The sequence below is a fragment of the Sarcophilus harrisii genome, chromosome 1 (assembly GCF_902635505.1).
Source record: "Sarcophilus harrisii chromosome 1, mSarHar1.11, whole genome shotgun sequence".
In the NCBI taxonomy this organism is placed as follows: Eukaryota; Metazoa; Chordata; class Mammalia; order Dasyuromorphia; family Dasyuridae; genus Sarcophilus; species Sarcophilus harrisii.
The window spans coordinates 467,614,921-467,629,339 of NC_045426.1; the positions used below are offsets into that span (position 1 = coordinate 467,614,921).

At 32.6% G+C, this 14,419-nt stretch overlaps 1 protein-coding gene across 1 annotated transcript in view; it reads right to left on the reverse strand.

The window, feature by feature from the left end:
• Positions 1-14,419, reverse strand: part of RP1 (RP1 axonemal microtubule associated) — a 582,455-nt gene that overhangs the window by 271,350 nt on the left and 296,686 nt on the right. Inside the window, exons 27-28 of the mRNA XM_031946393.1 lie at positions 5,548-5,702; positions 3,154-3,232 (exon numbers count right to left, since the gene is read on the reverse strand). Coding sequence (XP_031802253.1) covers positions 3,154-3,232; positions 5,548-5,702 — 234 coding nt within the window. The remainder of the gene's footprint in view (positions 1-3,153; positions 3,233-5,547; positions 5,703-14,419) is intronic.

Consider the following 14,419-nt stretch of genomic DNA (forward strand, 5'->3'; position numbering starts at 1 on the left):
TTGCATGGGAATTTGAAAAGTGAACAATATTCTTTGGATCTCAGTGGATTGCTAGTATAAGTAAGGTTTCATCAGATGATTGGAATGCTTGAGGTGGAAAAGAACGGAGAGAAATAAACCACAACTTATTTTCAGGCAAAAGAAATGGAAATATGATAAAACATTATTTATTCTTTCCCTATTTTCCCTAATTTTTTATTTGGTTTGTGAGTTTTGTTTCAAATAAAAGCTGTTAAAGGCAAGGATGTTCAGATGTTAAGAATTCATCATAATCTGTTTAAATCTATTAATCTGTTCATAATCTGTTCAAAGTCTATTGCTACTATATAATGAACCCACTAGAGCTGGGTAAATGGAGCACTAGTTCTAAGAGCTATCTCTTAGAACATACCTAATTTTTTTAAGGAACACAATGTGTTCATATACTCTTTCTTGTAATCATCAGATTTCATCTATAGTTCTTTTGTAGAATAAAAAAATCAATGATATTTCATAAGTGTCTCATTTGCAAAATAAGGAAATATCATAGTAACTATTCAATTCAACATATGTGTAAATGATAGGTAACAATTGTCTACATTTTTTAAAAGGAAGAAGAAATAAAAATAACTAATGCCTTTGACAATACTGAACAGTAGAGATAAATCAGTTTCATTTCCCTTCTTTTCTGCACCTCTATTCAACCTTAGAGTATGTTCTTATACCATAATGCCATCATGTTGCCCAACCCAACTTCCTACATTTCACAAATGAATCTACTTTCTTCCATAATGGAGCATGCTTTAAAATTACTTTCTTTTCCCCACCTAACTATAACCTCTTTGTTAAGAAGAAAGTCATCTTGGGACAGTGGAGGTGGGGAAGGATCATTAGATTTGTCATATGGAGGGCTGGTTTTGAGTCCTATTTTTAAAATTGAGTAGGTGGGTGAACTTGCTAGGTGGCAAAGTGGATACTGTACTGAACCTGGAGTCAGGAAGACCTGAGTTCAAATCGAGATTCCAACATGAGTCTGGACAAGTCACTTAATCCTGTTTGCCTTAGTGTCCCCATGTAAAATGAACTAAGAAGAAAATGGCAGCCACTCCAATATCTTTGCTAAGGAGACCCTAAATGGGGTCCTGAAGAGTCACACATGACCAAAATGACTGAAAGAGATCTTGGGAAACTACTAAAGCTTAATGTATTCATCTTAGTCATCTGAGCAAATCTGAGGCTCTGCCAAGGTTACAGAGCTGGTAAGAGTCAAAGCTGGGATTTGTACTCCAGGATTCTGACTCCATACCTAGAGCTGCTTTCAGAATACCAACTTTTTCTACCCTGGCCATATTTAAAGATATTTAAATATGGTCTATTCAAAATTCTAATGGTCTATTCCCTTACTGTTATGCTTTTCTCTCCCAGAAATCTCCAATAGAGGATTAAGTTTAAAAACAAGACAACACAATTTACTCTTCCAATCCCTTTAAATTCATCATTCCATTAATAGGAATCTTAGACCTATTATGTGCTAGGTACTTGAGAAATAGAGATAAAAATGGAGAGAATGCATACACAAATATGTAGACTCAAGACATATACAAAGCAGATAACTAATTTCCCCTTATCTTTGCCTTCAGGTATATATAGTCACACATGAAAAGACTTCTACCTTCTTTTTATATTCCAGAAGTTGGTCACTGTGGCTTTTCCTAAGTATGATTCAGTTACTATTCTTTCAATGACTTGTTAGCATCCCCTTTGGAGAGCTAATGTCAGAATGACCAAACAAGAACATGGATGAAACAGGAATTAAAAACTACTCTATGAACATTCTCCTTCTATGACCCATATAGCTTCACAATGTTTCATTGCTGCCAACTTTCTGTCTAACTCTATCCAAATCATTGTGCCATTGGGTTGAACAAGTGATTCAGTGAGAGAGCAATAAGGGATCAATGACAACCTAGCCACATTACTGAGAACAATTCAAAATATACAATCTTGTTAATACTGAGTCTGAATTGTCACTTTTCATAAAGGATGGTATAATTATTTTTGCTTCCTTGGTTCAAACACACATTTTTTGTCTGACTCTCCAATAATTATCCCTCTAATACTTTTATAAGTTAATTTTCTCCTTACTCTGCTTTTTTCTCCTTTCTTCATTTTCATTTTAATTATTATGAAAAAAACTACTTTTTTAAATGCTTTTTTAATGTTACTTTATTTCATTTCAATAGTTTACTTTTCCTTTTACCCAAAGCCATCTTATAAAGTCCCTATGATATAATAAAGAAGATATTGAATTTAGAAGTAAAAGATTTGGGTCTAAGTTCAGCTCTGCAACTACATGGCTGCATGACTAAGTAAAATTAGTCAATGTCTCTGAAATTCAGTTCCCTCATTGATAAAATAAGGAAAATAATATTTTCTACTGCTCTTGTGAGGATGAGATGAGCTAATATACTTAAAGTACCTTGTAAACCACAATGTACAATATAAATGCAAGCTATAATTAATAATAGAAGTAGTAGTATTAATGGTGGTAGTAAAGTATACTATGCCTGGAAACAATCTGTTGACATTTTTAAAAATTATACTTAGCAATAGTATATAGCAATATTAACAGGTCACAATAACTCCTGTTTATGCCATATTTTGTGGTCACAAAGCATTTATGTACATTGTGATGTTAGGTAGGTTAACTTAATCTCTCGGCCAATATAGCTCCTTTTCAATAAATATGGGGATTGGATTAAATAGTCTTTCAGATCCCTTCTATCCCTAAATCTGTTATTCTATAATGACATTCATTTATTTCTCACAGAAACTTAAAGTAGAAGTATCATTGTCCTCGATATACACATGGGAAAACTGAGGTAAAGGGAGGTTAGGGGACTTGCCCAGTCATCTAAGTTCCAATTTTCTGATTCCCAGCCATGACTCTCATGTAAAAAGCCTATTTCAAAATGTTTAATGTTAAATTCAAATAGAATTCAACATTATCTTTACTTGTTAAATCCACATAAATGATTGACATAAAAGGAATTTCCCTATCACTGTTCATGTGGGCCCTGCTATTTTTGCCTTCTATCATCACTATTATCTAACTTTTCCACTTAATTGAACAGTTTGCAAAACAAACTTTCTCATCAGAAATCTTTCTCTTACCTGGACCAGTTCCATCATGACTAATCAGAACTTTCTTCAGTTCCCCAAGAGACACAGCCCTAATGATAAAGATGTCCACCTATACAATGAAAGAAACGGTGAAGGTATATCATGTATGTATATTACTTTGCAAACCTTAAAGTGCTATGTTTGTGTTCTCATTATTTTCTCTAAACAAATATTAATCTAAATAGCAAGTTGTCTAGAGAGGGTTAAAAACAAGATAATTTACAGTCAAAGCAGTTTTGACTGTTTTTGTAATAGTGAATATGCTTTCCTGTCTTTGGGGTCCTAATATTGGTTCTTTTACTTATGTCTTTGGAGATCATTTTTCTAATCTCTGTTTTCTCTAGGTTTTCTTGGCACACCGCTCTTTCTCCCTGTGCTTCTATACATCGGGCAGTTGTCTCTTTGTCACCTATGTTGGATCTTCTTCAAGGTCATACACTCTCTAATGCTGGGTACCAATCCCATCTCTGTGCTGGGTCAGCTTCTCTTTTCCCTTTCTTCTGTCTCATATGGCATTCTTATCATTTCTTTTGGGATTCATTATTTCTCTACAGATGATTCTCAGGTCTCTATATCTAGCCCTATTCTCTGTCTTGATGTCCAGTCCCACATTATTAAGGTGGCCTTTTGGTCATTTTAAATTTTATGTCCAATAGGCATTTCAAATTAAGCATGCTCAACACATAACTCATTCTCATCATAGCAAAACCCTCCCCTCTTCCAAATGTTATTACTATTCAGGGCATCAATAGCCCCCATCTCTCAACTTTGCTTTCATCCCCAAGTAGTCACACTCATTCACACCATATGTCCAATCTGTTGCAAAGTCTCATTTCTACCATCACTTCTTTCCACTGATAAAACTACACCTTAGTTCAGACCTGCCATCTCTCAACTGGACTACTGTGGTAGTCCTTAACTGGCCTCCCTATGTTACTTTTTCTCATTTCCTCTCTTCAGAAGCCAAAGTGATTTTACTAAAATGGTGCTCCCTCCATATTATCTCTCTCTTTAGTAAACATTGTATTTGTGAATTTTATACATATACTTTAAGTATATAAACATATATATATATATATATATATGTGTGTGTGTATATGTGATATATATGTATATATGAGACAAAGATGATTTTAATTAGACCCATCTTTTGCTCCAATAGTATTAATCAGTTCAGTATAATTATTCCATAGAGATAGATTGTTATCAATTATTAGTGATATATTTATATAGCAATATGTATTTAGCACATACATGATTTAATGTATATACAGATACAATATGAGTAAAGAAATTACATACATTAATAGATACATTTCACATATTTTAGATATAGCAATAATTAGATAAGGTTAGATAAACCTCTTAAAATAGGCCTCTAACTTTTAAACTAAAAGTTATAGTTTCATTATTCACTAACGTGTTATGAAGTTCACTTTCCTAACTACAAGAATACTGACTAGAGGACTTCTGCCCTTTTAAGTAATGCGTTCATGATGAAGCCCAGTGTGGATAAGATGTCTTGACATGATATAGAAAGTTTTCCAACTTCTTTTTGTCCCTCTACACCATCTTCCCTTGCTCAACGTGAGCAGGTGATCATCTTATGATTACTCAGTCACCATAAATGACCTTGCCTTGCCCATCTTGTTAACATCCATGCTGATGCATCATTTCTGGCCCTCCTGGAAAGGTTAAAAGCAAGGTTTATTAACCAATGAAACTGCATTTTTACTCTGCCTCTCTAAGTGTCTGGGTATTGAGCCCTATAAAAGTAAAGCCTTGGAGACCAGGAAGCATTTCAGATTATGAGGAAGATGTAAGGTCCATTTAGAGGGGACAATGGACTCTTTAATAAAGTGCTGTTAGCTTGGAGCTCTGTCTCGGTGGTTTTTTTTTTTTCCTTGCAGATTGAATACATACAAATAGAAGGTGGTTAGGGAAGAAGGGTACTGGCAGATAGAGGCATCAAGAAAGTCTGTAGATATTGATGCTCGAATTAAGGAAGTAATTAATTTTACATGGCAGAGGTATAAAGGCTATGCATTCCAGTCATGTGAGATAAACACTTAAGAAGTTAATAAATATTTTTTGATGAGGGGACCACAAAATCATGGATCTCATTGCCACATAGCTTCCCAGAGGTGGAATTAGGTCTAGAATTCATTTTTTTTCAACTCCTAATTTAAAGGCAAATAATATGAAAAAAAAAAACAATAAAAGGCAAAGGTGAAAATTTTTCAATGAACTGTGTGGATAACAAATGATATGTGAATTGAATATTAGGAAGGCAAGGTAGACTATATCTATCTGGTAATATATGTGAAAATTGGCATATGAGAGAGGGCAGAACTGTCAAGATTGTGGTAGGAAAGCATTCTTTACCTGTCCTTGTCGGAACTTGATCTGATTGTTTTTGGACTGATGAAGCCTTCGTTTCCCAGAATCTCCCCTGGTTCCAATAAGGTTAATTAACACATTAGAATCTGTTTCAGCTCCGAGTTTTGATCCAGTGTAGACATGAATCTCATAAGCCACCACTAAAATGTCAGAAAATGTACACTATTATTTCATTCATTTCTGCTTCTTCCTCCTTTTAAATCTATTTAAAGTACACTTGAAAAGGGAATCAGAAAATGATTTTACTTTCCTGTATGTTAGGTGCTGCAAGGTCCCTGAACCCAAATCTTATAATTTTTTTTACTTTGAACCCAATTCATAGTCTCCCCGCTGTTCCTGGAACTCCTGCTTCAAAATAATTATTGCTAGCAATTATGTTCTCTAAATAGCCACTATACTTTTCCAGTTATTAGAGGAAGTTATATTAAAAAATTCTCTCTTAATTAGATGAAAGTGGCAATTTTTCCCCCTGAAGTTTGGCTGTTCTAATCACAGCTGGTCACTCATGCTGCTACTTCACAGAGATTACTATTCTAATAATGGGGATTTTTTAATAGCCCTCGAGTGGGGAGGGAAAGAATACAGAGATCCTAAAGAGATGCGAATTTAAATACAATCTTTAAAAAATAGTCTAGAGGGGAACTAGCAGATTATAACACAGAAAATTTGACCTTGGGTTTAGGACAATTTCCAAGATGTTAATAAAAAGGCATTAATTAAGAATGAGGTTATTTTTACTAATGCTGCTAAAAATGAATAATATCTTGGACATGGTGTCTTTTACTACAAAGGTTTCTGAACTTTTTAGAACTTAGATAACTCATCATTGTGCAAATGCATTCACAGAAATTCCCATTAACATTTTCCAAAGTACAAGATATAAAAATGCAAGAAGTGGAAAAACAATGTGAGGAACATTGCCTGTGTTTCCATCAGCACAACCTTTAAAAAAACAAATCTGCTTCGGTTAGGAAATGTTATAAAACAGAACCAAACAGGTTTTATCTTATAGTATCATTTTAATATTTTGAAAATTTGTGATTTTTAGTAGTTTGGGTTATTCCTCCACTAGAGATCATGACCCTAGATAGTTTCTTAAAATGTTTTTGAGAGTTGCTATTATCATCCTATGACTAACCTTACAATTAATGTCTCCTAATAGAACTTATTTGATCCTCAGAAAACACATGTCAATATACTGGACTTTTATTTGAAAGTCTCCCAGTTTAGTAGTTCCCTGTCAGGACTTCTACTTCAGTGGCACAGAATTTGAGAGCTAACCATTCTCTCCACATTGTTATGAGGAATGAAAGGTGTAGAAATGAATTATCTCATATCCTAAACTACTACTGAGTAAAATGCAATTGAAATTGGTTCTAAATCATCAAGAGGCTTTTTGCAACTAAATAGCAAAAGAAGGGCAAAGGAAAAAAATCCACAAACTTTTTAATTGCTGAGAGAAAAAAAATTAAATTACTATAGTTTTCAGATCTGGTAAATAGCAGATCTCAAAATGAAACAGAGCCAAATCAGTTCTAGGTTCTATTTTTAGTTATCAGTAAGGAATCTTCTGTATTAAAGAGCACTGAAAACTATTAGATATGAGAAAAGAATGCATTCATCAAACATGATGATGAAATTATTTGGTTACAGGTTTACTTACGTTTCAATCATAAAAATAACACACTCCACTATGTAAATGGCACCACTTTCTTATTACTTTTTTATTTCTTCTCTACCTTTTTTAATCCCCTTTCTCTAAAAGCCTATTTTCTCCTTTTTCCTCCTCCTCCTTTTTCTTCTCTTCTTCATCATTCCTCTTCTAGAAATTTTTTCAGCCCCTTTCTATTGCATTTAAACCAACAACAATATTTATTTACATCCCATCTAATTCTTCAGGATCTTTTAAGATCACTGGCCATGGCTTAGTATTCTCATTTGCCTGCTCTTTTTAGGATTTTGTAATATAATTTATCCAAAGCTAGTGAATTGAATTCATTGAGGATAGCAACTAAATGCTATTTTAATATTACCTTGGTTTTATTATGTTTCAACTCCTTTTAACCATTTTTCTTTAATCTTTCTAATATAAAAATCATTCTCTTTGATAGAGAAAATAGAACTAAAAATTGAATACTTTATGGTTTCTTTCTCTTGCCCACTTTTGCCAACCTGAATACTTCAAATAACAAACATTCCTACTCTGTTTTTCTTGGTAAGAAGTTAATTAACTAATCAACTAATTAATAAGATGTTTTGTTATTTTTATTGGTTTTTCTGATCCGTCAAACAAATATCCATTCAATTCATTCTGATTTTTGACTCTGCTACTCTTCTATATCTATTTTCAATTAGCAGACCTTGCTTCTCATCTATATTGCAGTTGTTTTGATAGCATTGTTTATTGTTTATATCAGGTCAATGTCCATTTCAGTGTCCCTCAGCAAACATTAATAGTCTCATTGTCATCTTCTGGCCAGTGCAGGATGGTCTTTCTGAAAGGCACATGTTGATGCCATTCAGCATCATCCTTTAAGGGTTCCTTTTCTACATAGCATACAGGTCCATGCTCTCTGAGGAGAGCATCATAGCTATGTGTTGATCTTTATTATTTCCCTCCCTCTTCAGGCACATTTCGGAATTCAATATTACTACAACTACTTAAAAGTTATTTTGATTTCTTGTGACTAATATAATGTTTTGAATGAAATTTACAATAACATCCTGTTCAAAATATTGTAATAATTTCTAGAAGAAAATAATAATATTTTCTTTCCTCCCTCCCTCTTTTCCTCCCTTTCTCTCTCCCTTCCTCATCTACATTAAAGCAATTTTATTTATGCATATATTAAAATATATCCTAAAGTGAAATCATATTAGTTTTTCTCACATACTATCACCCTGCAATCATAAGAAATCTAGTCCAAATCAAAATGTTAGTCATTTAAGGTTTTCTTGCCCATTTGAAACTTCTAAATATTTTAGCACATTAGGGGCTTTTATTATATATTCCCTATGAGACTATAGGATTATTGATTTAGAACTAAAAGAAATTTTAGAGATAATTCATTCCAATGCCTCATATTTTACACATGAAACTGAGGGACAGAAAGTTTAAGTACACAGATAATAAGTGGGAAAGTTGGGATTGAAAACCATACCTTTTAGCTCCAAATTATTTTTTTCCCTAATATATACTGCTACTTCCTTTTAATGTCAATTTAATATAAATTAAAATACAATCTTCTTTGTCCTATTTAGTTCATTTTTTGTTCATATCAATGACTTACTATTAACTATTAATTACTATTAACTTTTAGAACAGGAATTTCATGGATTGTGTGCAGACTTTATATCAGAACTAGCTGATTAATCAGCATCAGAATCATGTGAAGACTTTAAAAAAATTTTTTTTGCTACTGCAAGTTATAAAACTCACAAGTTTCCATGAAGATATATAGTGTGTTTCAATCTGGAATAACAAAAGAAGTCATGACCATGATGAAATCATCATGGCTTAGTGTAATACTCTGATGTGATTAGAATGAAACTTCCTGCAAATGTCAGCAAAACTGAATTTCTCTATCATGTTTTGCTTCCATACAAGTTTTAAAATAAGAATTACTAAAGCATCATCCATATTTTCTAACTGATTGTATGGTCTATAATTTATACTAGTAATGATGTAGTTATATTTCTATTTCCAAAGATGGATAAAAATTTCTTATAATGCTTCTGTAAACAAGAGAGGTAAATGGGGGATAAGTGATATTTCATGACTATGAATTGAGAGTCACTTAAGTGATTTCTAAAAAGTGTTTAATTTCTAGGTTAATTGTCAACCTAGAAAGTTACTTAGTGTTGTGTTAATGGATTCTTTTCTTTGGTGTATTCTGATCAATATTTATCAGTGACATAGACACATTCATGGACAGATTATCAAATTTTTTATATAACACATAACTGAAGCTGTTGACAGCTATAGTACATAAAATTAAGATATAAGTAGAACATGGTTGATAACACTATGACATAGGATTGTAGTTATTTGTCAAGCAATAAACAGAACCATGTATACTCAATGAAGACCATATCTGCAACACTGCATAGGGCTATCAAATATTCTTATAGAAATATAGCAATTATTTAGTATTGCATCTGAAATGAGTTTCCATTAGTTGACAATTTAAAACCAAGAGCAAGCATTATCTGCAATGGGACAAACCAGAAAACATCTCAGTAAGATCAGAGGTGAAGCAAGAGTGTCCCTTATCAATACTACTATTCAAGACTGTATTAGATATGCTAGCTATAAAAATAACACAACAAAAAGAAATCGAAGGAATTAAAGATAGGCAATTAGAAAGCAAAATGATTACTCAGCAAATGTTATCATGGTATATTTAGAAAACTTTAGAGAATCAACTAAAATTAGAGGAAATAATCAACAACTTTAGCAAAGTTGCAGCATAAAAAAACAAGCCCATATAAAGCATCAGCATTTCTATATATTATCCAGAAAGTCCAGCAGGAAAAAAATAGAAAGGAAAATTTCATTTAAAATAACTAGAAGCAATATAGAATACTTGAGTGTCTCCTTGGCAAGACAAATCCATATTTATCATGTAAATACAATTACAAAACTCTTTTCACACAAAGACAGATCTAAACAATTGGGAAAATATTCATTGCTCATAGTTAGACTGAGCAAGTATACTAAAAATGACAATTCAACTTTAATTTATTCAGTTCCATACCAATCAAACTATCAAAGAATTATTTTATGGAGCTAAAAAATGATAACAAAGTATACAGAATAAAAAGTCAAGAATATTAAGGGAATCAATGAAAAATATGAATAAAAGTAACTTAGCACTAACAAATCTTAAACTATATTACAAAGCAGTAATCATCAAAACAATTTGGTGCCTAAGAAACAGAGTAATGGATCAGTGGAAAAGATTAGGTATACAATACACAATAGTAAATTACCATAATGATCCAGTGTTTGAAAAACCCAAGGAACCAAAATTTGGGGATAAGAATGCACTATTTGACAAAATTTGCTGGGAAAACTGGGTAAGAGCTTGAAAGAAACATGACATAGACCAATATCTTTTATATATGTGTCTATATATAATGTGTATATATATACATACATTATATATTATATATAATTATTTAGACATAAAAGATGATACCATAAGTAAATTGCAGGAACATGGAAAAATTAACCAGTCAGATCTAAAGAAAAGGGAGTAATTTATGATGAAAAAATAGATAATGGGGATCACAGAGGTAGAACAGATACATTCGATTATATAAAATTAAAGTTTTTTGCACAAATTTAATGGAGCCAAAATTAGAAGGGAAGCAGGAAAAATAAGAAACATTTTTACAGCAAGTTTCTATACTACAATAAAAATAACCCAATTTCTTATTTGATAACTAATCAAAGAAACTAAACAGTCAGTTTTTAGAAGAAATCAAAAATATCAAGTCACATGAAAAAATGTTATAAATCACTATTGATTAAAAATTCAAATTAAAGAACTCTGAAATACTGCCTCATACATTTCAGATTAGCAGGTATAACAGAAAAAGAAAATAATAAATCCTGGTGGCAATAATATGAGTACTAGGAGGTGTGAACTGGTCCCACCATTCTGGAGAAAAATTTGAATTATACCAGAATCACTAACAAATTGTACATAGCCTTTGACCTAGCAATAACACCACTGTGTGTATTCCAAAGAGATCAAATGAAAGAATAAAGGACTTATTTTTATAAAAATATTTATAGCACCTCTTATTATGGTCATAAAGAATTGAAAATGGAGAAGATATCTATCCATTGGGAAATGGCCGAACAAGTTGTAGTATATGATTGTGATGAAATTCTATTGTGTCATAAGTAATGATGAGCAGGATGGCTTCAGGAAAATCTGGAAAGATTAATGAATTGATAGAAAATAAAAGCGAATGAAACCTGAAGAACATTATATATAATAATAGCAATATTGTAAGGATGATCAACTGTGAAAGACTTAGCTACTCTAATGAAGACAATAACTAAGACTATTCCAATAAACCCATGATGAAAAAATGTCATATATCTTCAGGGTGAGAACTGATAAACTCTGAGTACAAATTGGGGCATACTTTTTTCACTTTTTTATTTTATTGTCTATGTTTTTTTTTTCTCTTTGCATCATAACTACTATAGAAATATGCTCCGCATCATTTCACATGCATAATTAAAATCATATTACATTCGTCTCAAAGGGTCAGGGAGGGAGATAATTTAAAACTAAAGATTCTTAAAATATTAAAAATGTTTAAGTATAATTGGGAATATTTAATAAAAGGTACAAAATACATTTAAAATTTCAAATAGCAACTAGCATTTATATAGCTCTTTAAGGTTTGCAAACATCTTTATAAAATATTATTTAATTTTATTTTCATAATTCTCACAAATCAAAGGAAGTAGATGTTATTGTTATTGCCTTTTTACAAATGGGAAAAGAGACAGTGGTGAAAATGGCTTTCCAATGGTCACACAGTTTCCATATGTCTTTGGCTAGATTTGAATTAACTTGCATTCTTAATCTACTTACCACAAAGTTGCCTCTACCAATACAGATCATCATTCTACAGTCTTAGAGCATTAAGAGTTTAAAGACTTTCCCCAAATGACATAAGCCAGGAAGCTTCAGAGAAGGGTATTGAAACCAGATCTACTTTGCTTCAAGACCATTTTTCTACCCATTCTGTCCCACTGCTTCTCTTATATACATGAATACATATGCATACATACATATAAAAATATTATATATATATATATATATGCTTAAGCATATACAGAATTAATACAAGGTAGTTGGGAAGGTAGGTCACTAGTAGTGAGGGGAATAATATAAAACTCAATATGAGTTTTGAAGAATTTAAAGATTCTACTAATAGAAGTTTAAGAGGAAATTTCACCATCAGTAGTAGCATCATTAATACAACATACAGAGTTTGTTGTGGGTAAAGCACATTGTAAATCTCAAAGTGTTACATAAATGTCATATTTGCTAATTAGTGCATTTATAATCTGTTTTCTGTCAGTTCTCTAAGAGTTAAGTCTTTTAAACACTTACTGCTGTGTAATCAAGTTGATATAAACTGCCCAAAGAATTTAGAACTCAGAAACAGATGGTAAATGAGATACAGCATTAAACATGTGGAGAAATTTCAGTTTCAGCCTTCATTTAAGGTTTGTGGGCCAAGACGCTGATTCAGCCTAGCACAGGGGTGCTCAGGGCTTGGAATTCAATGTACCTCTTTGATAAAATTAATGACCTGCATGGGTTTGCAAATAAACCACTAGTCTCTACCCAGTTCCTTTACTTGGTCTCATAATATTCTTTTCCCACAAGCCTTTCTGTCAGGTCTCCAAGATAAATGGTAAGAAGCCATGACATATGCTAAAAGGGAAAACTTCAGATATCACATTTTTATTTTCAGATTAGGCAATGGCTGTGAGCTCAGAGAGATGCTATTTTACCTGAAACTGGTTGCAGGTTATAAAGCAATTGTTTCAAAATGGCAGTTATCCTTTTGTTACTAGGAAACCAGTAAAAGTCAACATTTTAGAGCAGATGCACTTCTATTATAATGATGGTTTCCTTAGCCCAATGTGTGACAGAGTGCCTTGGACTGGCATAAAACCCAGGGCAATAAATCTCACTTCCCCATCATAATTTCTATTTTCCTGGAAAGATGGCCCTTTTGGAAATGCCACGGTAGACCAAATAGGCACCCTTAGCAGTCCAATGGTCAGTTATCTAAATATTCCTTAGGATAACAAATGGAGAGAGATCAGAAGCCTACTTAGTCCTGTCCTGCCAACATGGCAGATGGTGAATAATCAGAAGAAAGTGGGAAAACTGTGTTAACAAGCCTAATTTGGCAGTTTTATTCTATTGAAGGAAATTTTTCTCTGAACCCACCAGCAATCTATTTATGCCACTAAATAATGGTGATTGACACACTCATTGTTTCTCAAAGAACTTTATCCTTTCAAAAGATGACAATGATCTGAGCCAGAAAAGGCACAAGAATCAAAGTAATTGACTACTATAATTGAGCTAATACAAAGTTTAAATCTTAAATGCAAAGCCATTATTTTTTCTTTGCCTAAATCAGCTTATTGGAATCTCTAATGTGTTTTGCTATTTTTTTCCAAGCCAGTATATCATTAATATGAGAGAGACTATTAAATGACTCAGTGGATAAAACACTGCGCCTGAAGTCAGGAAGGCATGAGTTCAAATCTGACCTTAGATCCTTACTAATTGTTTGATTGTAGGCAAATCACTTCACCTCTGTTTTTTTAATTAACATGAGAAGGAAAATGGCAAACCATTCCAATATCTTTGCCAAGAAAACCCTAAATGGGATCACAAGAGTTGAACATGATTGAGCAACAACAATAATCCTTAATATGTGCAATTATCAGAAGAAGAATCATTCTTCATGATTCTGTGTCCTTTTTTTGATGGAAGGTTCAAAATTATTCATGTTTTCACTTTCCTTTTCTAATCAAAAAATGTTTCACTGTTCTTTTGGTGACCATTCCTTGTGCCTGAATGTTTGGTCCTAAAATAAAGTTCCTGGAGATGGTCAGAAAGTGGGGCACAGCAGACAGTCTGAGAAAGTCTTCTATGGTCCATGGTCCTCATCCTGCATAATTTTTGAGAGGAGAAGGAATTTGTAGTAGGGCAATGTTGGACTGGGAACTTATGAGAAGTTAAATCCTGAAAGAATGACACTATAATAATTAACCCTTGTATTGGCAGACCAAAACTGA